At 40.3% G+C, this 22,263-nt stretch overlaps 2 protein-coding genes across 6 annotated transcripts in view; both read left to right on the forward strand.

Annotated features, from left to right (window-relative positions):
- LOC123319297 (CCR4-NOT transcription complex subunit 6-like) overlaps nt 1-22,263 on the forward strand; it is a 53,420-nt gene that overhangs the window by 13,633 nt on the left and 17,524 nt on the right. The window lies entirely within an intron of this gene.
- LOC123319299 lies at nt 4,476-7,226 on the forward strand. Its single transcript, XM_044906190.1, has one exon. The coding sequence runs from the start codon at nt 4,734-4,736 to the stop codon at nt 5,763-5,765; it is 1,032 nt and encodes a 343-aa protein (XP_044762125.1). The 5' UTR covers nt 4,476-4,733; the 3' UTR covers nt 5,766-7,226.

Consider the following 22,263-nt stretch of genomic DNA (forward strand, 5'->3'; position numbering starts at 1 on the left):
TGGCTGTGCGACAGCGTTGCCGGTTAAGTGCACAAACTATTTTTTCGTATGAGGAATTGTTGCTCGCTGACGAATTTTACAGCAGAGATCTTAACACCTGTTCTCACAGGAGATGTGTTCTTTTTGGGATTTTTCGAAGGACTACTTTCGACCCGCGTTTCTTCCAGAAAAATCATAGTAGATCTAAATGTGGTGAATATTCCGTAAGAGCAACTCTTCTTGTTATAAATCTGAGAATTTCATCCATCTCGGCGCAACCGTTCGGTCTTGACGGATTTTTAACTGAACCTATCTTTTTGGGGATTTTTCGAAGGCCAGCTTTCGAATCGTTTATCTCTCAATAAACGTAATCATAGATGGAAATGTGATACATATTCTGAAAGAGCAACTCTTCTAGTAATAAATCTGAGAATTTCATCCATGTCGGCGCAACCGTTCGGTCTTGACGGACTCTTAACTGAACCCATCTTTTTCAGGGTTTTTCGAAGGTCTGCTTTCGAGTCGTTTATCTCTCAATAAAAGTAACCATAGATGGAAATGTGAAACATATTCTGAAAGAGCAACTCTTCTAGTAATAAATCTGAGAATTTCATCCATGTCGGCGCAACCGTTCGGTCTTGACGGACTCTTAACTGAACCCATCTTTTTCAGGATTTTTCGAAGCTCTGCTTTTGAGTCGTTTATCTCTCGATAAAAGTAACCGTAGATGGAAATGTGATACATATTCTGAAAGAGCAACTCTTCCAGTAATAAATCTGATAATTTCATCCATGTCGGCGCAACCGTTCGGTCTTGACGGATTTTTAACTGAACCTATCTTTTTAGGGATTTTTCGAAGGTCAGCTTTCGAGTCGATTATCTCTCGATAAAAGTAACCGAAGATGGAAATGTGATACATATTCTGAAAGAGCAACTCTTCTAGTAATAAATCTGAGAATTTCATCCATGTCGGCGCAACCGTTCGGTCTTGACGGACTCTTAACTGAACCCATCTTTTTCAGGATTTTTCGAAGCTCTGCTTTCGAGTCGTTTATCTCTCGATAAAAGTAATCGTAGATGGAAATGTGATACATATTCTGAAAGAGCAACTCTTCCAGTAATAAATCTGATAATTTCATCCATGTCGGCGCAACCGTTCGGTCTTGACGGATTTTTAACTGAACCTATCTTTTTAGGGATTTTTCGAAGGTCAGCTTTCGAGTCGATTATCTCTCGATAAAAGTAACCGAAGATGGAAATGTGATACATATTCTGAAAGAGCAACTCTTCTTGTAATAAACTTGAGAATTTCATCCATCTAGGTGCAACTGTTCGGTCTTGACGAATTTTTAACTGAACCCATCTTTTTGGGAATTTTTCTCAGGTCCCCTTTAGAGTCTTAACCGCCCTTGCCTGCATATATTGTTTTCCTTTCCTTCTCAACGACACCATTCATTATCTCGGAGAAAACGACTGACTACGAGAGCGTTTACTTTCGAAGCGTTCTGGATGCAGACCGATTTGTCACTTTCCAAAACGTGCCATCATTTCGTTCGCGACAAAATAATGCATCGTTTTACGCCTCTTTCGAATGCGGTCGAGCGTATCGGACACATCCGGAATCGAAGATTGCGGGACTAGATTAAATTTCGTTCGGTCTCGAGTGAAAGTTGAGACGATTTTTTTTTATCCGCGAAAATTGAGAGATACCTGGTTTATTTGTACGACGCCGATCGGGGATGCCAAAAAGTTTTTGTTGAAACTTCCATATGGGTTTTCTCCCACTTCTGGGGGCATTTTCGAGCGAACAGTTGACAAGATTCATTTTCACTTTCTTCCCTCCATAAAATAAGAGTTAATTACTTAATATTTCCCTTCAAAACAAAAAAAACAACCAGCAACTTGTTTAAAGGGCTAAACGAAAACGATTGAAATGTTCTCCGTTATTTTTCATGTTTTCGTGTTCTCCCATGATTAGTATTCTTTCGAAACGGTGGATTTTGTATGCCGAAAACCTAACTGGGCGCATAACGGGCAAAGCGCCCGGGCGTGACGCTCTGTAGGTATATTGACACGCGAAAGCGATTGAAAACGAAAGGCCGGATAAAGTTCGGACTTCCGAACAGTAAATTTTATCGGACACAAAGCGTTAACCGTTCGATATTCCGTTAATGTATCGCGTTAATTGTTCCGTTCCCATTCAGATGTCCGCTTAGATGGACGAGGTTTTATGTGGTCGTTACGGCCTACTCGCTGGGCAGTTCACGTATAAGCGAATATACGTTCAGTTCTGATATAAACAATCGAATATTGAGAAGAAGTAGTTGGCTGGGGACCCACCTTCTAGGGAAATTAAGCTCTTATGGCCAATTGGCCCTAAAGAACCTTAAGGAAAATGATTTTTCGTCGATCTGAACAAATAATGACATTTTACGTACTAATTTTCGAACGAAAAGTCGATTATTTTTGAGGCCAAGGACTTTTCGTCCGTAAACACTCTTCGTCCGCGAACACTTTTCGTCCGGCTCTTCGTTCGACTCTTCGTTAGGTATTAGATCCCTAGCCCATTGAATCAATTTCGTTAACACAGAATTTGATGAAAACATGAACCCTTGTGACAATAACTGTCATTTGCTGTTGTCAAGTTAATTTTTCACGAAATCTGCTAGATTTCACGAGTGAATTGGATACATGGTTTGAATGTTAGTATTCAGTATAATCAATAATGGATAGTGATACCCATATGGATATCAGTAACACTTCTCCAGAGCTCAGGGAATCGGCATTTACAGCCTCGGCTATCAATTTGCAGGCTCGACTGTAAGCTGTATCTGTACTACCTGTATCTGTACTACCAGGAGGTAGTTTCTTCTGTGATCGTGGATTCGTTCACAGTTTTGTATACTAAACCACAGGAATCTCAATTTTCTCAAGCCTTTTTAGTCGTTTCTCATCGGTTTTCAGGACCGAGATTGTCATCTGGACACGAGACGCACTGTTTTGGACAGATGGACTACTTTTTAAACCCTTCAAATCCGCTGATTTTCCCTCTTGCCTCTGTGCTTACGAAATTATTATATACAGGTTGTTTTCAAAGGTGAGGCTTTTTTTTGACGGAAGGTAGAACTCATCAAAATGAGTCGTTTAACCAAAAATTGTTTATATAAAATATCCAAGATGGCTGAGATACATCCTCTAAAAGTTCGACAAAGTTTCATTGAATTTCAAGTACGGGACTGTGGAAGGTGACTCCGGCATCGCAAAAACGAAACAAAACATTAACATATGGCTGGACAATAAGTGATTCAGTACCAAGTTCATCGGATTAGATGCATCAGGTCACTTTTGATAGAATCATAATTGTTGTATCGTGCAATTTAGGGTAAAAAAAATGTAGAAAATTGAGGCAGTTTCTTGAAAGTGCTTATGTTAGTTATGTTGAAAAAGTGCTATGATCCATCCCATTTTTACCACGATTGTTGGAATGTTCGAACAAGAAGATTGTGATGCCCACTGTGAAAAAATTCGTGAATAATTTAGACGAATTTAATGGGTGAGATTTTGTATTATTATTATATAATTATAGTATTATTCTATTTTTTTACACTTGTGTCCTAAGTCTCTTCTGTCGGTTGGTATCGAAATGAGCCATTTCATAAAATCGTGTTAGTTACTAAAAAATAATGAGAAGAATTCGGCAATCCTAAGTTTCCACTCTCATTACAACTTAAATATCGAACGAGCCAATATCCCAAACGAAACCACATGGTCGAATCAGGAGATGAGTTTTTTCTCACTGCTTTGCAATTATTCAGCTAACAAACGGTATAGGGTCGTATTAGGATCTATTTCAGTAATCATTTTTTCAACTTTGTCCTTTTGAAAGTTTTGTATGGGTGATTTTTGATGGAACGCTTCATTTTGACCAATTCTACCTGTTAAAAAGCCTCACCTTCAAATACACCCCGTATAACGATCAGATATCTTTAGCTCTGAAAGAATTTAGCCCATCGACTAACTCAACTGACGTACCCTGACAGTTTCAAGTGAATCTATGCGTAATCTATGTCCGAGGCATTTTCTGTCACTCGACTGACATCTGACATGTCTTGTATGCCAGAGGTAACCTCAAAAAGTATTGCTTCTTCCTCGGAGACCGTTGAATCGATGCAAAACTCGTAGAAACGACCGGACATCGTTCGGAGAGAAATTTCCCCATCGATACCTGCCCCGAATTTCACCTCGACGAACATTCGAAAGTCCCCGTTCTTATCCGATAAGGCCAATTAACCGTCCGAATATCGTCCAGTCATCCGCTTTCCAGACGGGTAGTTAAAATACTTTCTACGTCGACACGAAAAGTGAAATTGTCCGCGGATTCTGGCCGACGCATCCGCGTCTTTCTCTCTCTCTCTCCGGCACGGCACTTTCCAATCACCCTGTCCGGATCTCTCTCCTTTGTGTGCGTGCCCACACGTTCCGGTGACCCAGTTGCGTGGGCGTACTTCGGTCCCACAACACAACAACGCCGTACCGTCTCACGGGGTCTGGAGATGGCTCATCGCGCGACCAGCGCTCCCCGAAAGTAGGTTAGTACAGTCGGTTGGAGAAGGGGGCCCCGGTGCTCTCGGAACGCCGCCCGTTCTCCTTAGCCTCAGCAGACCGACGTTAGTGTGTTGCGACAGTCCCGCGAGTTAAGATAGTACGCCGACAGCGTACCGAAACCAGACGACGGGTATGTTACGCGACTTGCCATGAGCCCGTCACCCGCCTTGCCTCTGGAAGTGGAAAGATACATCGGCGCCTGTCTGATATCGAACCACAACCATCAGAAGACCAAGCAGCAACAGCAGCAGGTGGAGCCCTTTTATCGCGAACGTTACCACCGCCAGAGGACCTTCTCCAACGACAACAACTACCGCCCTCAGAGATGCCCGAATCTGGACGGATGGGCTGGTGGCATGCCCCTGATCTCTTTCGTCCCCAACAGGCCGCGTCGCCTGGAACAACCCCTGGTTAGAACCCCGCCGCCAGGCTACGAAGACTTCAACCTGGCGCGTCTGGCCGTCCACACCCAAGGTGCACCTTTGATCTTATCCAAGACGTACAACCACCGCAAGAACAAGCTGCAACGGAACCAAAACGCCACCGGGAAACCCAGGAACGGCGAGAACAAACCCGCGGACACGGTGAGCGTCACCAGCGACGAAAGCTACGGTTCCGTCAGTTCCGAACAGTGCCTACCCCGCATCATAAAACCCAGGAAACGTCGCAAGAAAGACCGCAAGACGCCCTCCTTCGAACCACCGTCCTTCCAGTCGTCCGACTCCACTGAAGTATCCTCAGATGGTACCAGTCCGGAAGCTGTCAACCCTTCCAGGTTAACCTTCGAGTTCCTCCTTGAATCTGAGACCCCGAGGTTGCACCACACTTTCGACGAAGTGGAGGATCTGGAAGAGGATTCCAAAGTGGCAAACGCCACCAGTTGCCAGTGCAGGTACTGCGACCCCGCGGGGCAGATCTGGGACTCGGACAAGACGCACTACTCGTCGTTCCTGACGCCCCCTGATAGGCCGGACGACGCGTTCCCCTATCCGGACCTGTCCAGGTTGACGCTGGAGGAGGCGATGCCCCGTAGGGCCTCGGCGTCCGACCTGGAGGTCTCCACGCAGATCGTGACGTCGCTGAATGGACTCAGGGACCTTGAGATCAAATTTTTTTCCTCGGCCAGTGCCTCGTGCGACGACAAAGTGTACCACCGCAAGGACGTCGTCGAGACGTGCTAACAACTATGGTGAACTTTGGGTATCGATTGGTGTGAGTGTGTGTCCTCTGTGTCTCTGGGATTACTAAGTACAATCCGTACGTAACAGCCTCTTTTTCCTCTGCGTCTTTAACTTATTTATTCAACGAAAAAAGCTGTGATCTCGATCTGCGGCGGGGTCACCATAGAGGTATATAGATTGTAAAGTGCAAATCACGATTTTCCAATCAGGAGGTGTTGGGATCTAGCGGCCCATTTGATTTATGCGTTTTGCGGTACCTTTTCCGTGAATTATAGGAGAAATTCGGACGTTTGGGAGCGTGAGAAGGCTTCATTCACACCGTTGCTTGCGTTAGGTTCGACCTGTCGATGTTTTGATGAGAACGAATCGATTCAAGGCGTCTTTTTTGCGTTTTCATCGACAACATCGTTCTCGCGAACATGGAAATAGCTAATTCGGGAAGTTGGTTATGGAATTTTGAAGGTTGATGTTCTATGAACATTGTGCGTAGCTACTACTACTGATTCCAGTCGGAGCATAGTCTATTCAAGAATTATTGACATCTCAGTGGGCCTGGAAAGACCAGACGCTACTTAATATCTGCTCACAAAAGTTCTCCAATAACTTTTGTAGTTTCAAACACTGAACTCAAATAAAAAGATAAAATAATAAAAAATTAAACTGATAAAACACACAAATTCAAAGCTTATGAATGAGAACATAAGCAACAGTACAAAATTCTCAATATCTTCGATCATATACCTACATGTAACTGGTCTGTAGTTTAGTGTTTACTCCCAATACCAACCACCAGATTTCCTCAATTCAAAATCATACTGTGTGAACGATTGCTCAACTTCAATTATGTTTTCCACAGCCTCCCGAGATGTCAGTTATTCTTGATCTCAATGTCATTTACCTCTAGCCTAACTTTTAAACAATAACAACTGCACCATTCGTGAAAAACGAAGCATGCTGTCAAAATTGTCTTTACTCAACTTATGATTTGGTCTATGGGGCACATTTTGCTTTAAGGTATAATTTTTTTTAATGAATTTTCGATCAAGAAAAACTCCTTGTTTCAAGCGTATCAAATTTTTTCCACGAATTTCTTGTTTAATTTCCCTCCAATAGTGTGAGGATGAATAAAACATGAATGGGTATTCATGGTGGATAATTCCAACTGGAAATTGTATAATGAGTATTCTCTAATTCTTTCTAATCACGAAAACTGCACGTTTCTATTGAATTAGAGGAAATTTCGTTGATTGTTATAAAATTCTAAAGAGACCGTGACCACTTATATGAATTAAATGGCGTGAACAAACATTTGGATGTTTTGAAGAAACTTTGCATATGCTGCTTGGTGTTATTGTCATTTTTTGCGTCGGAATTCATCCAAACTATGGAATAGAAAAATGTTTAGGAAGAAAGGGAAACCAAAATGAAATTTTTTTTTCTTTGAGTTAGTGTCTCAACGTATTTTTAAGAAAATGGAGATGTCTGTTGAAAACCTTCTCTGTTTCAAATTTGTTTTGATCTGTTTCAAAAAATTGCCTCGTTTTTCGAATGCGGACCTTAACTTCAACATTTCCGAATACGGACCTGCATTTTTAATGAAATTTGATTAGTACTTCGAGTTCAAGTAAGTAAAATCATTTTTCTACTGATTTTGTTCTTGCCTTTCTATTCAAAAAGCTTTATTTTCCTTTAAATTTCACGTAAAACTCAAAACTTATCGAGATCGAGATGGAAACGTGTTGTAGAAACAAATACCGAGCGATATACCTATCTGAACTCGGTAAGATAAGAACGACTAGAATTCATTGAAAAGAGCAGGCCAGTATAAAAAAAATCAATCGGTTTCACCTTGAGTATGCTTGAATGCCAACTATTCTAATGCGTTAAATTTCGCTTCAGCGCGATTCAAATACGAAATGAGTCCTTGAGAAATTTTAAATCATTTTATTCTCATTTGTTTTTTGTTCGAATATCAAATGATTCAAGTATAACATTCTTCGCATTCTGGATTACACGCTTCAGCGGCAAGAATACGAAATTTGTCTCTATAATTCCTACTAGTCATGTTCTTATGCTCATGTTAATGGTTCGATCATGTTTTGTGCTACGTTAAAATTCTGAGACACATAATGTCCTCTATTTTTATTGCCTTACGTTTTTTCATATTCAATCTTGAAATTTATTTGTCTCATATTGTGTCTTCGTCACTCTCTTGTAGACTTATCTGTTTCATCTTGGGTTATACTTTTACTAACAATCATTTCGCTGTAGCTTATTTTGTCTCATTCTTTTTTATCTCTAATTTCATCCTTTCATTTGGTACACAACAAATTTAACAATTTTAAATAATACTTTGTTTCGTGTTGTTCATAAAAACTTCTCATCATTACAACTCGCCAAACGCTACTTGAATTCATTTTCCAATTTCTGCCGACTTCCTTTACCGTTTCAACAGATTCTCGCAATTAGACATCGAATACATCCATCTCGACCCAGTTTCGTAACCGTCAATTTTTCGCCTCTAGGAGCACATTACGCCCTATAACAATACCCCATAGCTCTTTAGCACCCATATCCACAACTGCGCGAAGAAGAGTAATTATAACATAAACCGCCATTAACGAACGGTTAAACAACTACCTCGAGGTAAATGTGGTTTATTACAACTCTTAACCGGGATTTCTACATCGAATCAATTATGAATTGTTTCTAGCGAATATCCTATTTGACTTGAAGAGGCAGTGGGAACTGAAACTTTGCCTCGTTCCACCGCGCAACAAGACGTTCACTTTCTGCCGTTTCGAAATGGCACGGGTCATGGTTCATTGCGGTCGTATCGACTCGAGTATGGAAACTCTGAACATTCGCCACCAAATTGCTTCAAAGATACAAAATATCCGTGAAGAATTCGTCACCACGCATATTTCGAGATGCGACAGTATTTCGCGCTTATCTACGGTCTGAAATTGTTTTTCCTCACTCTTCTCTGCGTCTTTATCAGAAATCGAAATGTTAGTTCCAGCGGACAGTAGTTCTGGCGACCCGTAGGCTGAATGCCAATAGTTCTAATGTATTGTAGTTCAAACGCACCATGGTCGTTGAGTAGTTCAAATGACTGGTTAAATCCAAGATCTATTGAACGTCGGTTGATCCTGGAGGTTCCCACAAAGGAATGCTTGATGTATAGAAATAAAAAATAGTAACAGGGTGATGATACGCGAAGTAAGGGGTTTTATGAAAGTTTCGAGAGTTTTCTGATCGCGATTCTTGCTCTATTCGATCGATTTCCAAGTGAAAGCTTTATTAGTTATGATTCCGTTAGTCATTAGCAGATGCACTATCTCTACACGCGGTTAATTGCGTTTCCGCCACACAATGAGTCCTATAGCTCGGTAATTGGATGTGTCACCGGTGTTTGGCGATAAAAAAAATTTTTTTTTCCGTTTCAGGTAACGAGCCTTTTCAATTCGCACAGGCTGGTTTTTATCACAATGGAAGTTGATGTAGAACTATCTGCAGATGCCGTTTTGTTTTTCCTACTCGTGTTTTTCAATGGACCGTTCGTTATTTCAGATAATGAAGTGATAGGCGCAGGTTGCGATACAAAAAACTTCGAGTGAATGAGGTCCTGGAAAAAAAGGGAGATGGGTTAACCTCGTCAACCTTGCTTGTAAAATTTTAAATTGTATATTCACAAAACACGTTGGTGACAAGAAATTAATGACAGATGTCAAAGAGTATTAGCAACCAACATAAAAATTAAGTGATTATTCTAAGTCTCCGAGAAGTTGAAAGGGTAAATCCATTTTTTATCACAGTAATATGTTTGTATGTTTGACCCTTCTCTTTTCACGTACTTTTTCTCATTCTTTTTAAGCTTATCTATATTTCTTTTTCGTTAAAAATTGTTTCTGGGTATTAGCAAGGTATTTAGGTTGTCATGTTGTACATTTTTGTTCACACTTGATGGCGTAGGTAATATAAGAGATAAATAGCACTCAAGTTTCGATTTCCATTCCTTGAGCTTCCCCAACTACTACACCATCTGACGATTTACATACTATTTCCTGTCTTTCCTTTCAACATAATTACAGTCCACCAGCATAATCATGCTAATGGCGTTGGACATTTTTAACGATTCGGAATAATGAGTATCAACATCGGCCAAGTTGAGCAGGACGTAAAAATATGTCTTATATCCCCTGGTAATTGAATGTTAGTAGGTTGCGAGCGAAAGTATGAGAAATCGACTTTTTTCGAGATTATGGATATTTAATGGAAACCGTAAAACGTATTAAATGCTCGTGTTAATGACTCGATGTCGTGAAAAATTGGAAATCTATTAACTGAAAATTAGGTGATATAATTGAGTCATGCTTGGTTTATCTGGGAATTGAAATCGAACCAATTATACACCCACGTGGAACGTTTCATTTACGTTATTGGAATAAATTGCTTGATTAAACGATGGAACCTTTATCCTCTCTGTAGAATTAATTGATTTTTGAATAAGAATTGTCCATATCGTCGGTCGTCATATCATCTGTGGGGTGTACTTCTTTATATACACATACACATATATAACCAATATGAAAACTCTGCGCGTTTTGAGTCCTGGTCAGTGTTGGATGTCGTTAATTCCAAATGGGCAATCAATATGGCATGTTTTCTAATGCTCCTCAGAGCAGCTCGAAATTTAATCGCCATATAACTGCTGGCTGCGTTGCCCAGTCAACCGCAATGACCACTGATTGTGCTGTAGTAACTTTCACTTCTTGAAAATTGGACGTGCTTGATTCTTTTCGCTTTCTCTGCCGTGGATTCTTGCACGCATGCATATCGTATCTTTTTGTTTTGGTCTAGAGATCGACACACTGCTCATTCTTCGATGTGAATGTTTTTCTACAATTCTATTCAACTTTTGTAGCTTTATCTTTCTGTGTGTTTCTTCTTCGAATTTATTTGTTTTATATTTTACCTTTACTTACATGTAGCTTCATTCTCTTATATTTCTTCTTTCTGCACGTAGAATTTCTTCATCCTACTCTTGTAGCTTCATCTTTTATTGTGCTTTCATTCCTCATCTCCAAATTTATCTGTTTCATCTTTACTAAAATTCATTTCTTAACTTATTTTTGTTGTTTCATTCATGTTAATGTCTCTGTCTAAGTCTTACTGTTTTATATCTTTTCATTCTTCATCGCAAAACATTGTTTGTTTCCTGTACTACCTCTAATAGCGTCCACTGTATTTTGATGATTTCATTTCAAAGTTCACCTCTATATTATTCTTTCTATTTCCTCTATTTTATCATTAACATAATCCTCACCTATCTTTGATCAGTTCTTTTTTTTTTAAGGTCCATCATACCTTGCGAGTCTTGGAATGAATTCAGTGAATCAAAGATGTTAATTTTCTCAAATGGCAATCGAAAGTATCCACCAGATCGATTTAAAAATATTATCTATGGCTCCATTTTTCAGATTTATGATTCCAAGCCAGAGACTCTCTGTGTATTATGCCTTTATTCATCTATTATGTCACTCTGCCTTTTCAAGCGACATTCTACCAGAGCTCGTTATCTACTCCGGTGGCACCTACTCGACCTTCGGTTGCGCAACCCTCAAGCCGACCCGAAACGCCCCCCCTCGCCCAGAAATTCGATTCCAGCGCGACAACGATAATCATTCCGTATTTTTTCAATCTGCAATCTCGAAAGCCGTCGGATACGTGCTCTCCATTTCGATCTCGTGGTCAAGGATTCCAGGTGTAGCGTTGGGCAATGAGTTGAGCAGGATATTATGCGTGAACGTAACTAAGGAGAGCGCCTGGCGAAGTATGGAATGTTTGGGTTCGTTATTAGCGAACGCGCGAGCTGTTACGAGGTGCGTTATTTACTCGTTCGATGAGGCGTCGTTAATATTCATCGCTAGGTTTCGAAATGGGCGAATGGTGATTTTCTGGGCGCGTGAGGTGGGAGAGAATGATACGCGGTTGTTTTTCCTTTGTTTGAACTTGAATTCATGAAAGATAAACATGCGAAACGCTTTCAAAGCGTTTATATAAGAAACAAGATTAAATGAGAGGAAGAACGAAAGTTTGCGATAATGCGCATGCTCATTTAGGTCTTTGACATTGACAATTTTTCTTTTCTTGACCTCGGCCGAATGTTACTTCGAATTGAGTGAAATGCGAACTCATCAGTCAATTCATTGGAGCTCACCCATATGTTATTTGATGCAGATTTTGAAGGAAGCAACCTATTGTGTCCCCTTTTGCTGAATAAACTCACCATCACTATACGAGTGACTCGTATTACGGAGTCAATCAAATGTTACTACAAATATCACTTGGGGGATAAGTAAAATAAGATTTTCGTAGTACTTGTGTAAAAAATTATTTGCCTGGTCAGTCTCATAAAATTTCGAGTGACTTAGTGGCTTTGTTAACACTTGACCGTCGTCTAGTTTCACTCGAGTGACTCGAGAATTTGTGTTCTACTCGAGTGCTTCCAAGATCGTACTGTCACTGAAATGACTCTGCAATCAACTTCGTCTGCTATCGAAGCCTTGTAGATTTTCGTGAAAGACTGATCATCACTCGAGCTACTGAACCACTGGAATGGCAATGGAGTTATAAGCAAGGTTCACTCGGGTAAAGGATAAATTTATAGGTCTCTCCATTGAAACGAGTATTTATGTGTCACTTGGGTGATTTTTCGGGTCGATCTTATGAAACGACAATTTCCGAGTCACTCTGGTGATACTCGAATTATAGAGTCACTCCAGTGGCATCAATTGTCTTTGATACTTCAAAAACTGTACAACCCAAAAACGTCCCCATATCCAGTGGCGTTGTTCTTAGTCACTTGAGTGACTATCGCTGCAAATCCGATCGTATTTACTCTCAATTCGTTTCGAGTCTGGGACTTAAGTGATTCATCGTATCCAATATTATTTCACCCAAAGCATCCCACTGGATCAAGTCATCAGATCGATTATCGTTTTCACTTTAGTGATCAATTGTCTTAGATTCTTCAAACACTGTAAAACTAAAAAACGTTTCCAAATCCGGTGACGTTGTTCTTAGTATGGTTCCACTCGAGAGACTGAAGTAGTCACTTGAGTGACTATTGTGAAATTTCATATTTACACGCTAGAGTGAAAAGTTCCTGATTTCATCACACGTTTCTTAGTTTGTATAAAAGTTTATTAATGGCTGAGATACATAGTTTCCTTTTTGGAAAAAATAAAAGGGTTTGATAACACTAGAACTGGCTAGTTTGGAAAATCGTGGTTTGAATACAAGACCCTGCTGTACCTGTAAGTAATCATTGTTACAATTATTATCTTCAGACCTTCATCAGTTTGAGTACAATGAGAATGTAACCGTACGAAGGATACTTTCACTGTGTGAAATACCTTTTACATTTTTTCCGTTTAATTTGCATGTTTGAATACCGCAACCAGTGTCCTTGTCGTTTCCAGTTACTCTCTAGAGTTTCTCGGAACATTCATATTGTTGGCATGGATTGGTCGTTTTCGTATACCGACGTGTTATTATCAGATGTGACTTTCACTATATCTCTTGAGAAATCGCCACTTGACTTGCTGAAATCACCTGTGGCAGTTTTATTCAGATGAATGTTACTCGGAAACAGTAATTATCCAGCGACAGAGCGCTTATTTCTGATTGAAATTTCTGTACTGTTAGTGCTGCTTTCGATACCTTTAATTGCAGACCTTGAAAGAGAAACTTTCGATCGGTTCTGATGATATTGTTTGATATAGGAACGACCAATACCAAACATCCTGTTAGGACACTGGTTAGGTCGATTGATGTGTGTATTTTTATTCTTATTATTATATATTTTCTGTTTATATTATCTATACGATTTTGTACAGTATTTAGCGTTATAGTAAGCGCTGTATATTTTTATTAATTAAACGAGTGCTTTTCTTATTGTTTTTTTTAATTTCTGTATTGATTTGAATCTGAAGAATTCTTGGATACGATTTATTATATACTGTTAAGTGGTGGAGCAGAGGTTTTTTGGGTAGAAATTCCTCAAACCCGCTGAGGCAGGTAAGTTTTGAAGAAGAATTACACGATCTTTCTTTCTCAACAGTTTGAACCACGGTTATTCGAAATATTTTGATCATTAAGGCCAGCCACTACAAAGTCATACGTGAAAAGTTACTAGGTCAGATGAAGCTTTCTATCAACGTATTCAAATGCGCGTCTTCAATCATAAGAACTCGTCGAACATTCCTAGAACAAACCTACGATGCTCTCTCTTCACCACACCGGTTGAAACATATCTCTTCTAATTTTCTACGAGATACAACGTCAGAAAATGAGTTATTGTTGTTGGTTTTATCGACTGGCGCCACTAAACAGGTGAAACCTACCATGTATGGCTCATATCAACAAAGGAAAGAAAGGTGCAACGTTGTTTATTGTGACCGACACCCACAAATACCGTGTTTGTTCTCCGGTTCATGGTTATCGACCAAGTATGTGCTGTGCTGCATCTCTGGATTTTTTTTTTCTTCGATGAGTCAGGTACCAACGAAAACACATTCGTTAAGCAAAAATCATCAAAGCAAGAGTACAATGACGACGGGGTTAACGAAAAAAAAAAGGTTAATGTCATCGTTCTGCTATTTTTTTATGCTGAATCGAACCAAGGAAAACCAATAAAATTTTCAGGATTTTCTATGTCGTTCCTTATGGAATTTGTATGGTAACGAAAGATTTGGTTGGAGAGAATATAGAAAGATGCTAAACTCATCCAATCCATCCTATTTAAAGTTTGGTTTGCCACAGCGATCTCTGAATAACCCGAAATAACCGAATTTTTCCAAACAGTTTTGCTTTCACTTCCAGAACGAGTTCAGATACGAAAACGAGAGTTCAAAACTCGATTTAACCGAACGAAAGTGGATCGTCGTGGAGGGCAAAATACTTTTGATGCGTTGCAATCCGACGACATACGAAACATTAATTCCATTACGAAACCGTCTGGCCGTATCTCGGACAATATGTATAATTATATTATCATCGTGCGTTCGCGGCAGTACGAAGAACAGGACCAAATCAAGATGGAATTGGTTTCAGACCGGTTAAAAATTGCTTATTTTTTCTCATATCCCATTCAACAAGTACTTGAAGTGAGGCAGTTTTCGGCAGTTTCTTCGGACCAATAAGAAACACAAGGATACAAGAACACGTTGTTGTGGTTGTTGAATTTTCGCCCTGTTTTGTTAACCTCATCGATTTAACCTACCGACCATAAAAAAAAAGAATGCACTAGCGTGAAGTCAAGAACTTTTCGTGCATCTCCTAGTCCATAATCAGGATGGTCGCCCATCCAGGTATTAAACACGCTTGATGCTGCTTAACTATAAGAAAATTAGTTGCCGATATTTCCTACAATAACATATCCGATGATGTTGAAAACTGGTGCTTGGCTTCAGAATAACGTTTCGAAGGTCCTCTCAAAATTATGGTGTTACCCATCTAGTTGTTTTGGAGATACATAATTATAATTTACAACTAGTCACTGAGTCAATTGGATGGGTATTTTTTTGAATATCGAAATAAATTCAGACGTCTTAAACTCTGCAACCATTAAGCGAGATGCGTAGATTTGGTTTTTGAATTTCAGACTCGTTTTACAATATCGGCGTTTTTTGCACTTGTGTTGGAAACAACTATTTGGCGAGTCCATCTGTATCTTTCTAGATTTTCAGTTAACGTCGACCATAATGGGCTAGAATCTCTGTTATAACCACTCGGTGTGGGCACCGGACCCAATAATTTGACGGTCGTTATACACAACTGATCGTGTGTCCGTTCTTGGCGAAAAATAAAAAACCAGCAACGCGAGGAATCAACCGTTTATTTGGTTATGTAATAGCGGTGAAATCGCTTTGGGCGGTTTGTAATTACGGTGAGTTGGCATCTGGTATGAAGATGTATAAAAGAAGAACACTTCGTAATCGTGTGATTTGGTAGAAACGTCAGCGCGTTTATCGCGTTCTATCATCCGATAACAGGCCAATTTGTGGGACGAGTCAGTTTGTGGAATTGTCGCTGCTTAACGAGATGGCCATAGATATTAACGCCGATGTTGCGTCGTTTAGAGGAGGAAGCGCTATCGATTTATACGAAAAAAAGTTTGAAATTGATTTGGGAGGTCCTCTATTAGAGAAAAACTCGTTCGTTTCAATTGGAAGCGAAATGATGTAGTATTGCATTTTCGCAAACTTCGTTGAAATTGAAAAAACATTTACTCGGTCTTGTCTCTTTCCAGTAAGTACCGGATTATAGTGGTTTCCTCTCCTTCTCTGACTGTCGCCGATCCTCTCTGTATCTCACTACCTCTGACTCTCTATCCCTCTACATCTGACTCTATCTCTCTACATCTGACTCTGTTTCTCTATATCTGACTCTGTTTCTCTACATCTGACTCTGTTTCTCTACATCTGACTCTCCATTTCTCTACATCTGACTCTCTGTCTCTCTACATCTGCCTCTTTATCTCTGGCTCTCAATCTCTCATTCTTTCTCGCTTCCTCTCTGACTCCCTTTCTTACACCTTCTGATTCTCCCTCTAATTCTTTATTTGGAGCAAATTAGGTGAATGCGAATGGTGAGCAAAATTTTTTCATCCGAGCATTCTCAAATATGTTTCGACTGGGCTTGCCATTCTCCTGACTCCCCTTTCGTAACTGCCCCAGAGATCTTCGACTGTCTCTCTCTTTATTCACCGTCCCTATCTTTGAAATAACTTCGTCGAGCATTTTTCATTATGCACTTTATGCATAAATTGGACTCGCCATCTCTCTCCCTCTTTCTGACAACCTTCTTTCTCTGACAGTCTTTTTGACACTACCTCTCTCTATGACACTCTTTCTCTCTCTTCCTTCCTAACTCCAGCCATGATTCTTCCTTCCATACTCCCACTCTCGACTATCTCTCTAACTTTCCTTCTTTCTCAGACACTCTTTGACACGTCGTCTTCATCTGTCACTCTTTAACACCTCTTCTTCGCCCTTTTCTCTGCAATTCTTGTTCCTCTGTTACTGTGGCTCTTCTGCCCCTTTTACTCCCTCTGCCGCAATATCTCTTCCAACATAGTACAAAGTGTAACTTCGTAACTGTCTTCTGGTATCAAAGGAAATAAAAATCTTATGACATCTCTTGACACGCGTAAATATTTGTGATTTTTTTTCTTTCTCGAGATAGGATTCGAGATCACAGGACTCTTCTATCGAACAACTATTTCCTACTGCCCTCGTCTACCTGGTAGAGTCCGTTAAGAAGCCACTTCTTACATCCGTAAGATGAACAACCGCTACGCAGACGGGTCCGAATGCTACCACCCATACGCCCGTCCATCGGAAGATTTTCAGTGTCACTGGGTTAACGAATTGAAAGTTGTCGGCGCGTAGTCGATGACCCCAATGGTAGAACTCCGCGACCATCTACGGTCTGAGGAAACGGTGGAAATCCTCGGAGTCGAGTGTTTCGTGCAGGCGAGGTTGCAGCGGCCTTACCCGATGGGAGGTGAGGTCGGGTACTTGAAGATTGCAAAAAAGGTTTCGGTGGCGATGGATCGGTCAGATTTTATCGTAGTGAGATCGTTTGAACCTTGTTAGTTCTAGATTTTCAGAGCCAGAGAAACATTTCATTGTCGTTTTTGATGCCGCATAAGGCCGGACCGTTTATGTGAGCCACCCTATATGCTACGGTTCACGAGATGGTTCAAAGTCAATCGATCTCAGTACTGGATTAACGCATTTCAATCGGGAGTATACAATTTATGTGATTCTCACTAGGATGAGTCATTTAACGACTAAGAATGTTTCGCCATCGCAAGAGCATCTTCAGGTATAGGAGGATAGGTTAAATATCTTCTTCTAGTGAGAATCATGAAATTAAGTTTCTAATTCTTTGAGCAGGAACATTCAACTCCGGTATGTCCGCACGTATCCTTAGCTGCCTAACAATCCTAATCATAAACGCCGCAAGAATCGGTCGTTAACAGCCGCGATCTCATTATGGCGGCACAGAAAGGTATAAAGAGAACACGTGATCTCGTCGTAAGAAACAATTAGGGGAATCTAGGCGAACGATGAATTATCACCTACCGGACGAATCTCCGGTCGGATTGATGTCCGCCTTTAAACTCTCTCTCTCTCTCTTGGGCGTCCTGTGTGTCCCATTGGCATGATTGGATAAATTGGCATCAATCCACTGATGTTGCCGCTACCAATTAGGATCGAACAGTGGCAGCGAAAATATTCGCGATCGATATTCGGATAAGAAATCGATCGATTTTTAACTCGGAGTGACACTAGACGTTTTGATATGGAGCGATAATTTTGGTCCTCCAACTGAGGGGCTTCTCCACTTGAGTAATTTTTGACTAGTTTGACTCAAGTCATTCTAAGAGCCGAGGAGTTCAATGTATTGAAACTCGAGTTCCTAATAGTGCTGCCTCATAAATAAGCTCCACTCGAGTCAGTTTTGAATTAACTTATTAACACTTGGTTTAATAGCAGAGCTAGCTTGTGAACTCGTTTGACACAAGACGTTTTTCGAGCCAAGAACTTCAATACATTTACACTCGAATTCCTAATCGATCTATATCGTTGACTCGTTTCGATCGAGTCATTTTTGAATTGGTTTAATAAGTCGTTCTACTCAAGTCATTTCTTCAATTTATCAACAATCGAGTTCCTAATAGAGCTATCTCATAGATTAGCTTCTCCTGAGTCAGTTTGTTAGCTCTAGCTTGTTAACTCGTTTAGCTCAAGTCAATTCTCGAGCCAAGGACTTATCTATTGAAACTCGAGCGCCAAATCCTTCCATCTCTTACATTTTAACCATGACTCGAGTCATTTTTGAATCAATGTATCAAGACTCGGTTTAGTAGCCGAACTAACTCGTTTAACTCAAGTCGTTCTTCGAGCATAGGACTGATGCTCGAGTTCCTAATCCAGCTATCTCATATACTCGCATATACTTGAGTAATTTGTGAATTGCTGTAATAAAACTCGTTTAATAGCTGAGCCAACTCGTCATCTCATTTGACTCAGGTCATTCCAAGCCAAGGACTTGAATCTATAGAAACTCGAGCTCCAATTCTAGCTATCTTATACATTCGCACCAGGTCAGTTTTGAGTTAGCCGTCGACTCGTCCGACTCAAGTCCTTTTTCGAGTTAAGGACTTTCAAACTACTAAGCGAGCCAACTAATTGACTCGTTGTACTTGAGCGATCTTTGAATTTAATGTATTGAGACTCGGTATTGTAGCCGAACTAACTCGTTTGACTCAAGTCATTCTTCGAGCATCGGACTGATGCTCGAGTTCCTAATCCAGCTATCTCATATACTCGCATATACTTGAGTAATTTCTGAATTGCTGTAATGAAACTCGTCATCTCGTTCGACTCAAGTCATTCTACGAGCCAAAAAGTGCAATACATTTTATAATTAACGTTGAAGCAATGACTTGGGTGTACCAATGTATTCTCATTAAAGCTCGCATGGAATATCCATCCAACTTTTACTACTGGAGTCTCCAATGTATGGACAGGCGAGTGTCTAATCGATTCGACTCGTTTTTTGAAAATTTCATTTGTATTGGTAGTTATTATTGTGGAACTAGCGACTTTTGATGGACCGAGGACCTGATAAAACTCCGCCAATGGCTCAAGGCCGCATCGCACCATTAGGAATTGATCCAGGCACTCCTAACAGGTATAAATTGCGACAAGTGATTATCGTTTATTGTGAATTGTAAAAGACTGCGCCAGTTATTACGACGTCGACAGGTCTGAATTATTGAGTGCCATCGGACCGGCCAACTGCTATGTGCCCCCCTCGGGCGGCGTTCCAAGGTCACCACCGGTGTCCCCCTTTATGGAAATATTTTTTTCCCGCGGACAAACCGATGATTTATTAGGTCTATCTTTATTGTAACGCAATTTGCACTCTCGGATGGATGCGGTTTCGACACCGGACAATAGGTTATGGGACTCTGCGGCATTACAGATGGAGCAATTACGAGTTGTTTGTGCATTGTGATTGCCGGTATTTTCCTAGAACTAATAACTGGTATAATTTCCTCCGACTGTGAATGAGCAGCGTGTATGGGACGTGACTTGATGACTGTATTAAGGAGACGCTGTTGTCAGCGAGCTAAGCATCATATGACATGCTACTGATTGGGAGCACAATAGGCTTTCTATTAAAATCAGGAATTTATTGTGAAAGAACTACGCATAATGTTTTGTTGTGAGTATTTTTCACCACCAGTCACAACTTTCTCCCTTCTGTATGGTGCCATTTGGATACCAAGTCGGTAGAACTATTCGTCCTTGAAGTTACCAAACCTAGGAACACAGTAGTCACTTACTAGCGCAGAATCATAAAATACATCGATTTACAGGAATATAAATCAGCCTCGGTCAAATGAAAGTACCAGGATGTATTGATATTTAGTTAGCCTAGATCAGTTCCATGCATAAAAAAAAATATTGCGTTACCATAGCAACGAACAAAAACTCATTAGAAGTGTCAGTTTGAAGTTTGAGGTCAAAAAAGTAAACCAGAGTTACGCAATAAAGTGAAAGAAAGAAGATGTCACAGAAATTGTGAAAATCGAAAAGTTGGAGTATCGAGCCATCATCAAGTACCTGTATTTGAAAGGGTTAAGAGGTAAGCAGATTTACGAAGATATGCTCAATACCCTTGGTGATCAATGCCCTTCGCATGCGACCGTGAAAAATTGGACTGCAAGCTTCAAAAGAGGTAAATTTTCCATTGAAGATGATCGATCGGGAAGGCAAGTTTCTGTGTCAGTCCCCGAAAATATCGATGCAGTTCATGATATGATTTGTCGAATTGGGCTAAAACAGATATCTGAAGCACTGAATATTTCATAGGAACGCGTTCATCATATAGTTCACGTCAATTTGGACATGAGAAAAATTGCTGCAGAATGGATCCCCAAATGTTTGAATGTTGATCAAAAGCTTGCAAAGGTTGAAGCATCGCGTTCGATGTGTGCTCAATTTGAAAACGATGTTGACTTCTTAAACCGAATTGTTACTACGGATGAGACTTGGGTACATTTCTACGATCCAGAAACGAAGCAACAATCGATGGAATGGCTCACTCTGGTTCTCCAACCTAAGAAGTTTCGTGTCCAAAAATCTGCTAAAAAAGTTCTTGCTTCAGTTTTTTGGGATTGCCATGGAGTAATCATGATTGATTTTTTGGATAAGGGTAGAACAATAACCGGAGATTACTATTCGACACTGACCACTTTACGGAAAAAAGTTAAAGAGAAAAGACGCGAAAAGCTATCCAAAGGTGTTTTGTTTTTGCAGGACAACGCCCCTGCACACAAATCTCATGTTGCCATGCAAAAAATTCATGATTTAGGCTTCGAATTACTAGAACACCCCCCTTATTCATCAGATTTGGCTCCATCCGACTATCATCTCTTTCCTCAACTGAAAAAAAATTTAAAAGGTCGTAAATTTTCTTCCAACGAGGAGGTAATAAAAGCTGTGGAGGTCTGGTTCGCAGAGCAAGAAAAAATATGTTTTTTGAAAGGTCTAGAGACCTTGCAGGTTCGCTGTAATAAATGTATCCAATTAAGGGGAGAATATTTTGAGTAATAAAATATTTTGACATTGAAATTTTGTTTTGTTCTATAGTAAGCTAAGAATTTCTCAATATATCCTCTTACAGTACAAGAGATGGAATTTGTGAATCTACTATATATGAAGTTAAAGGGTCCTTTAGCTCACCGCTCTGTTTTTGGGTCAATGTCAGGCAGACTAGTCACATTGGGAAAAGGACAGGACGGGATAGGTATGGTGTAATCAGAGTTATATCAGAAGGGTTTTCCAGTAATCCCAATCCTGATTCCTGAGTCAATAATTGTGCGCTTAGGAATTGTTCTGCGAAAACCTTTCCATAACTTCGAGCCTCTCTCTCCGATGATCATAGGAGATCATACTGGGTATGTCTGTAGTTTGATATACTGTTCCTATCTTCTCCTTTGTCAAATTAAGCCGTCGATCATTTCCTCTATGAAATCTTTGCCGAGCTGACAGAAATGGCACCAGTCACTGCATCATGTCGTTCCATGTCCAGCTCTCGAAGACCCAGGGAGGGGCACCGGCTCGCAGATCCATCACGAAACGAGCAGCACTCTGAGCCTTCTGGATCGACAATAAAAACCGACCGTCTAAATATGGCCGTTCCGAACACAGAGATCATAATCGGCGCGGTGATTGAATACTGTGACCGAGATTGTGACCACGTATAAGTCGATTTACAGTAATATTATTATTGGTTAGTTTATTTAATGAGAGAATATAGACGACCAGAGTGTGACACCTTGCCCGGGAATTGTACGTATGGATAACTGTAAGCGACCCGGTCTTAACAAGATCAGAAACAGCCTTTT

The sequence above is a fragment of the Coccinella septempunctata genome, chromosome 8 (genome assembly GCF_907165205.1).
Source record: "Coccinella septempunctata chromosome 8, icCocSept1.1, whole genome shotgun sequence".
Lineage (NCBI taxonomy): Eukaryota > Metazoa > Arthropoda > Insecta > Coleoptera > Coccinellidae > Coccinella > Coccinella septempunctata.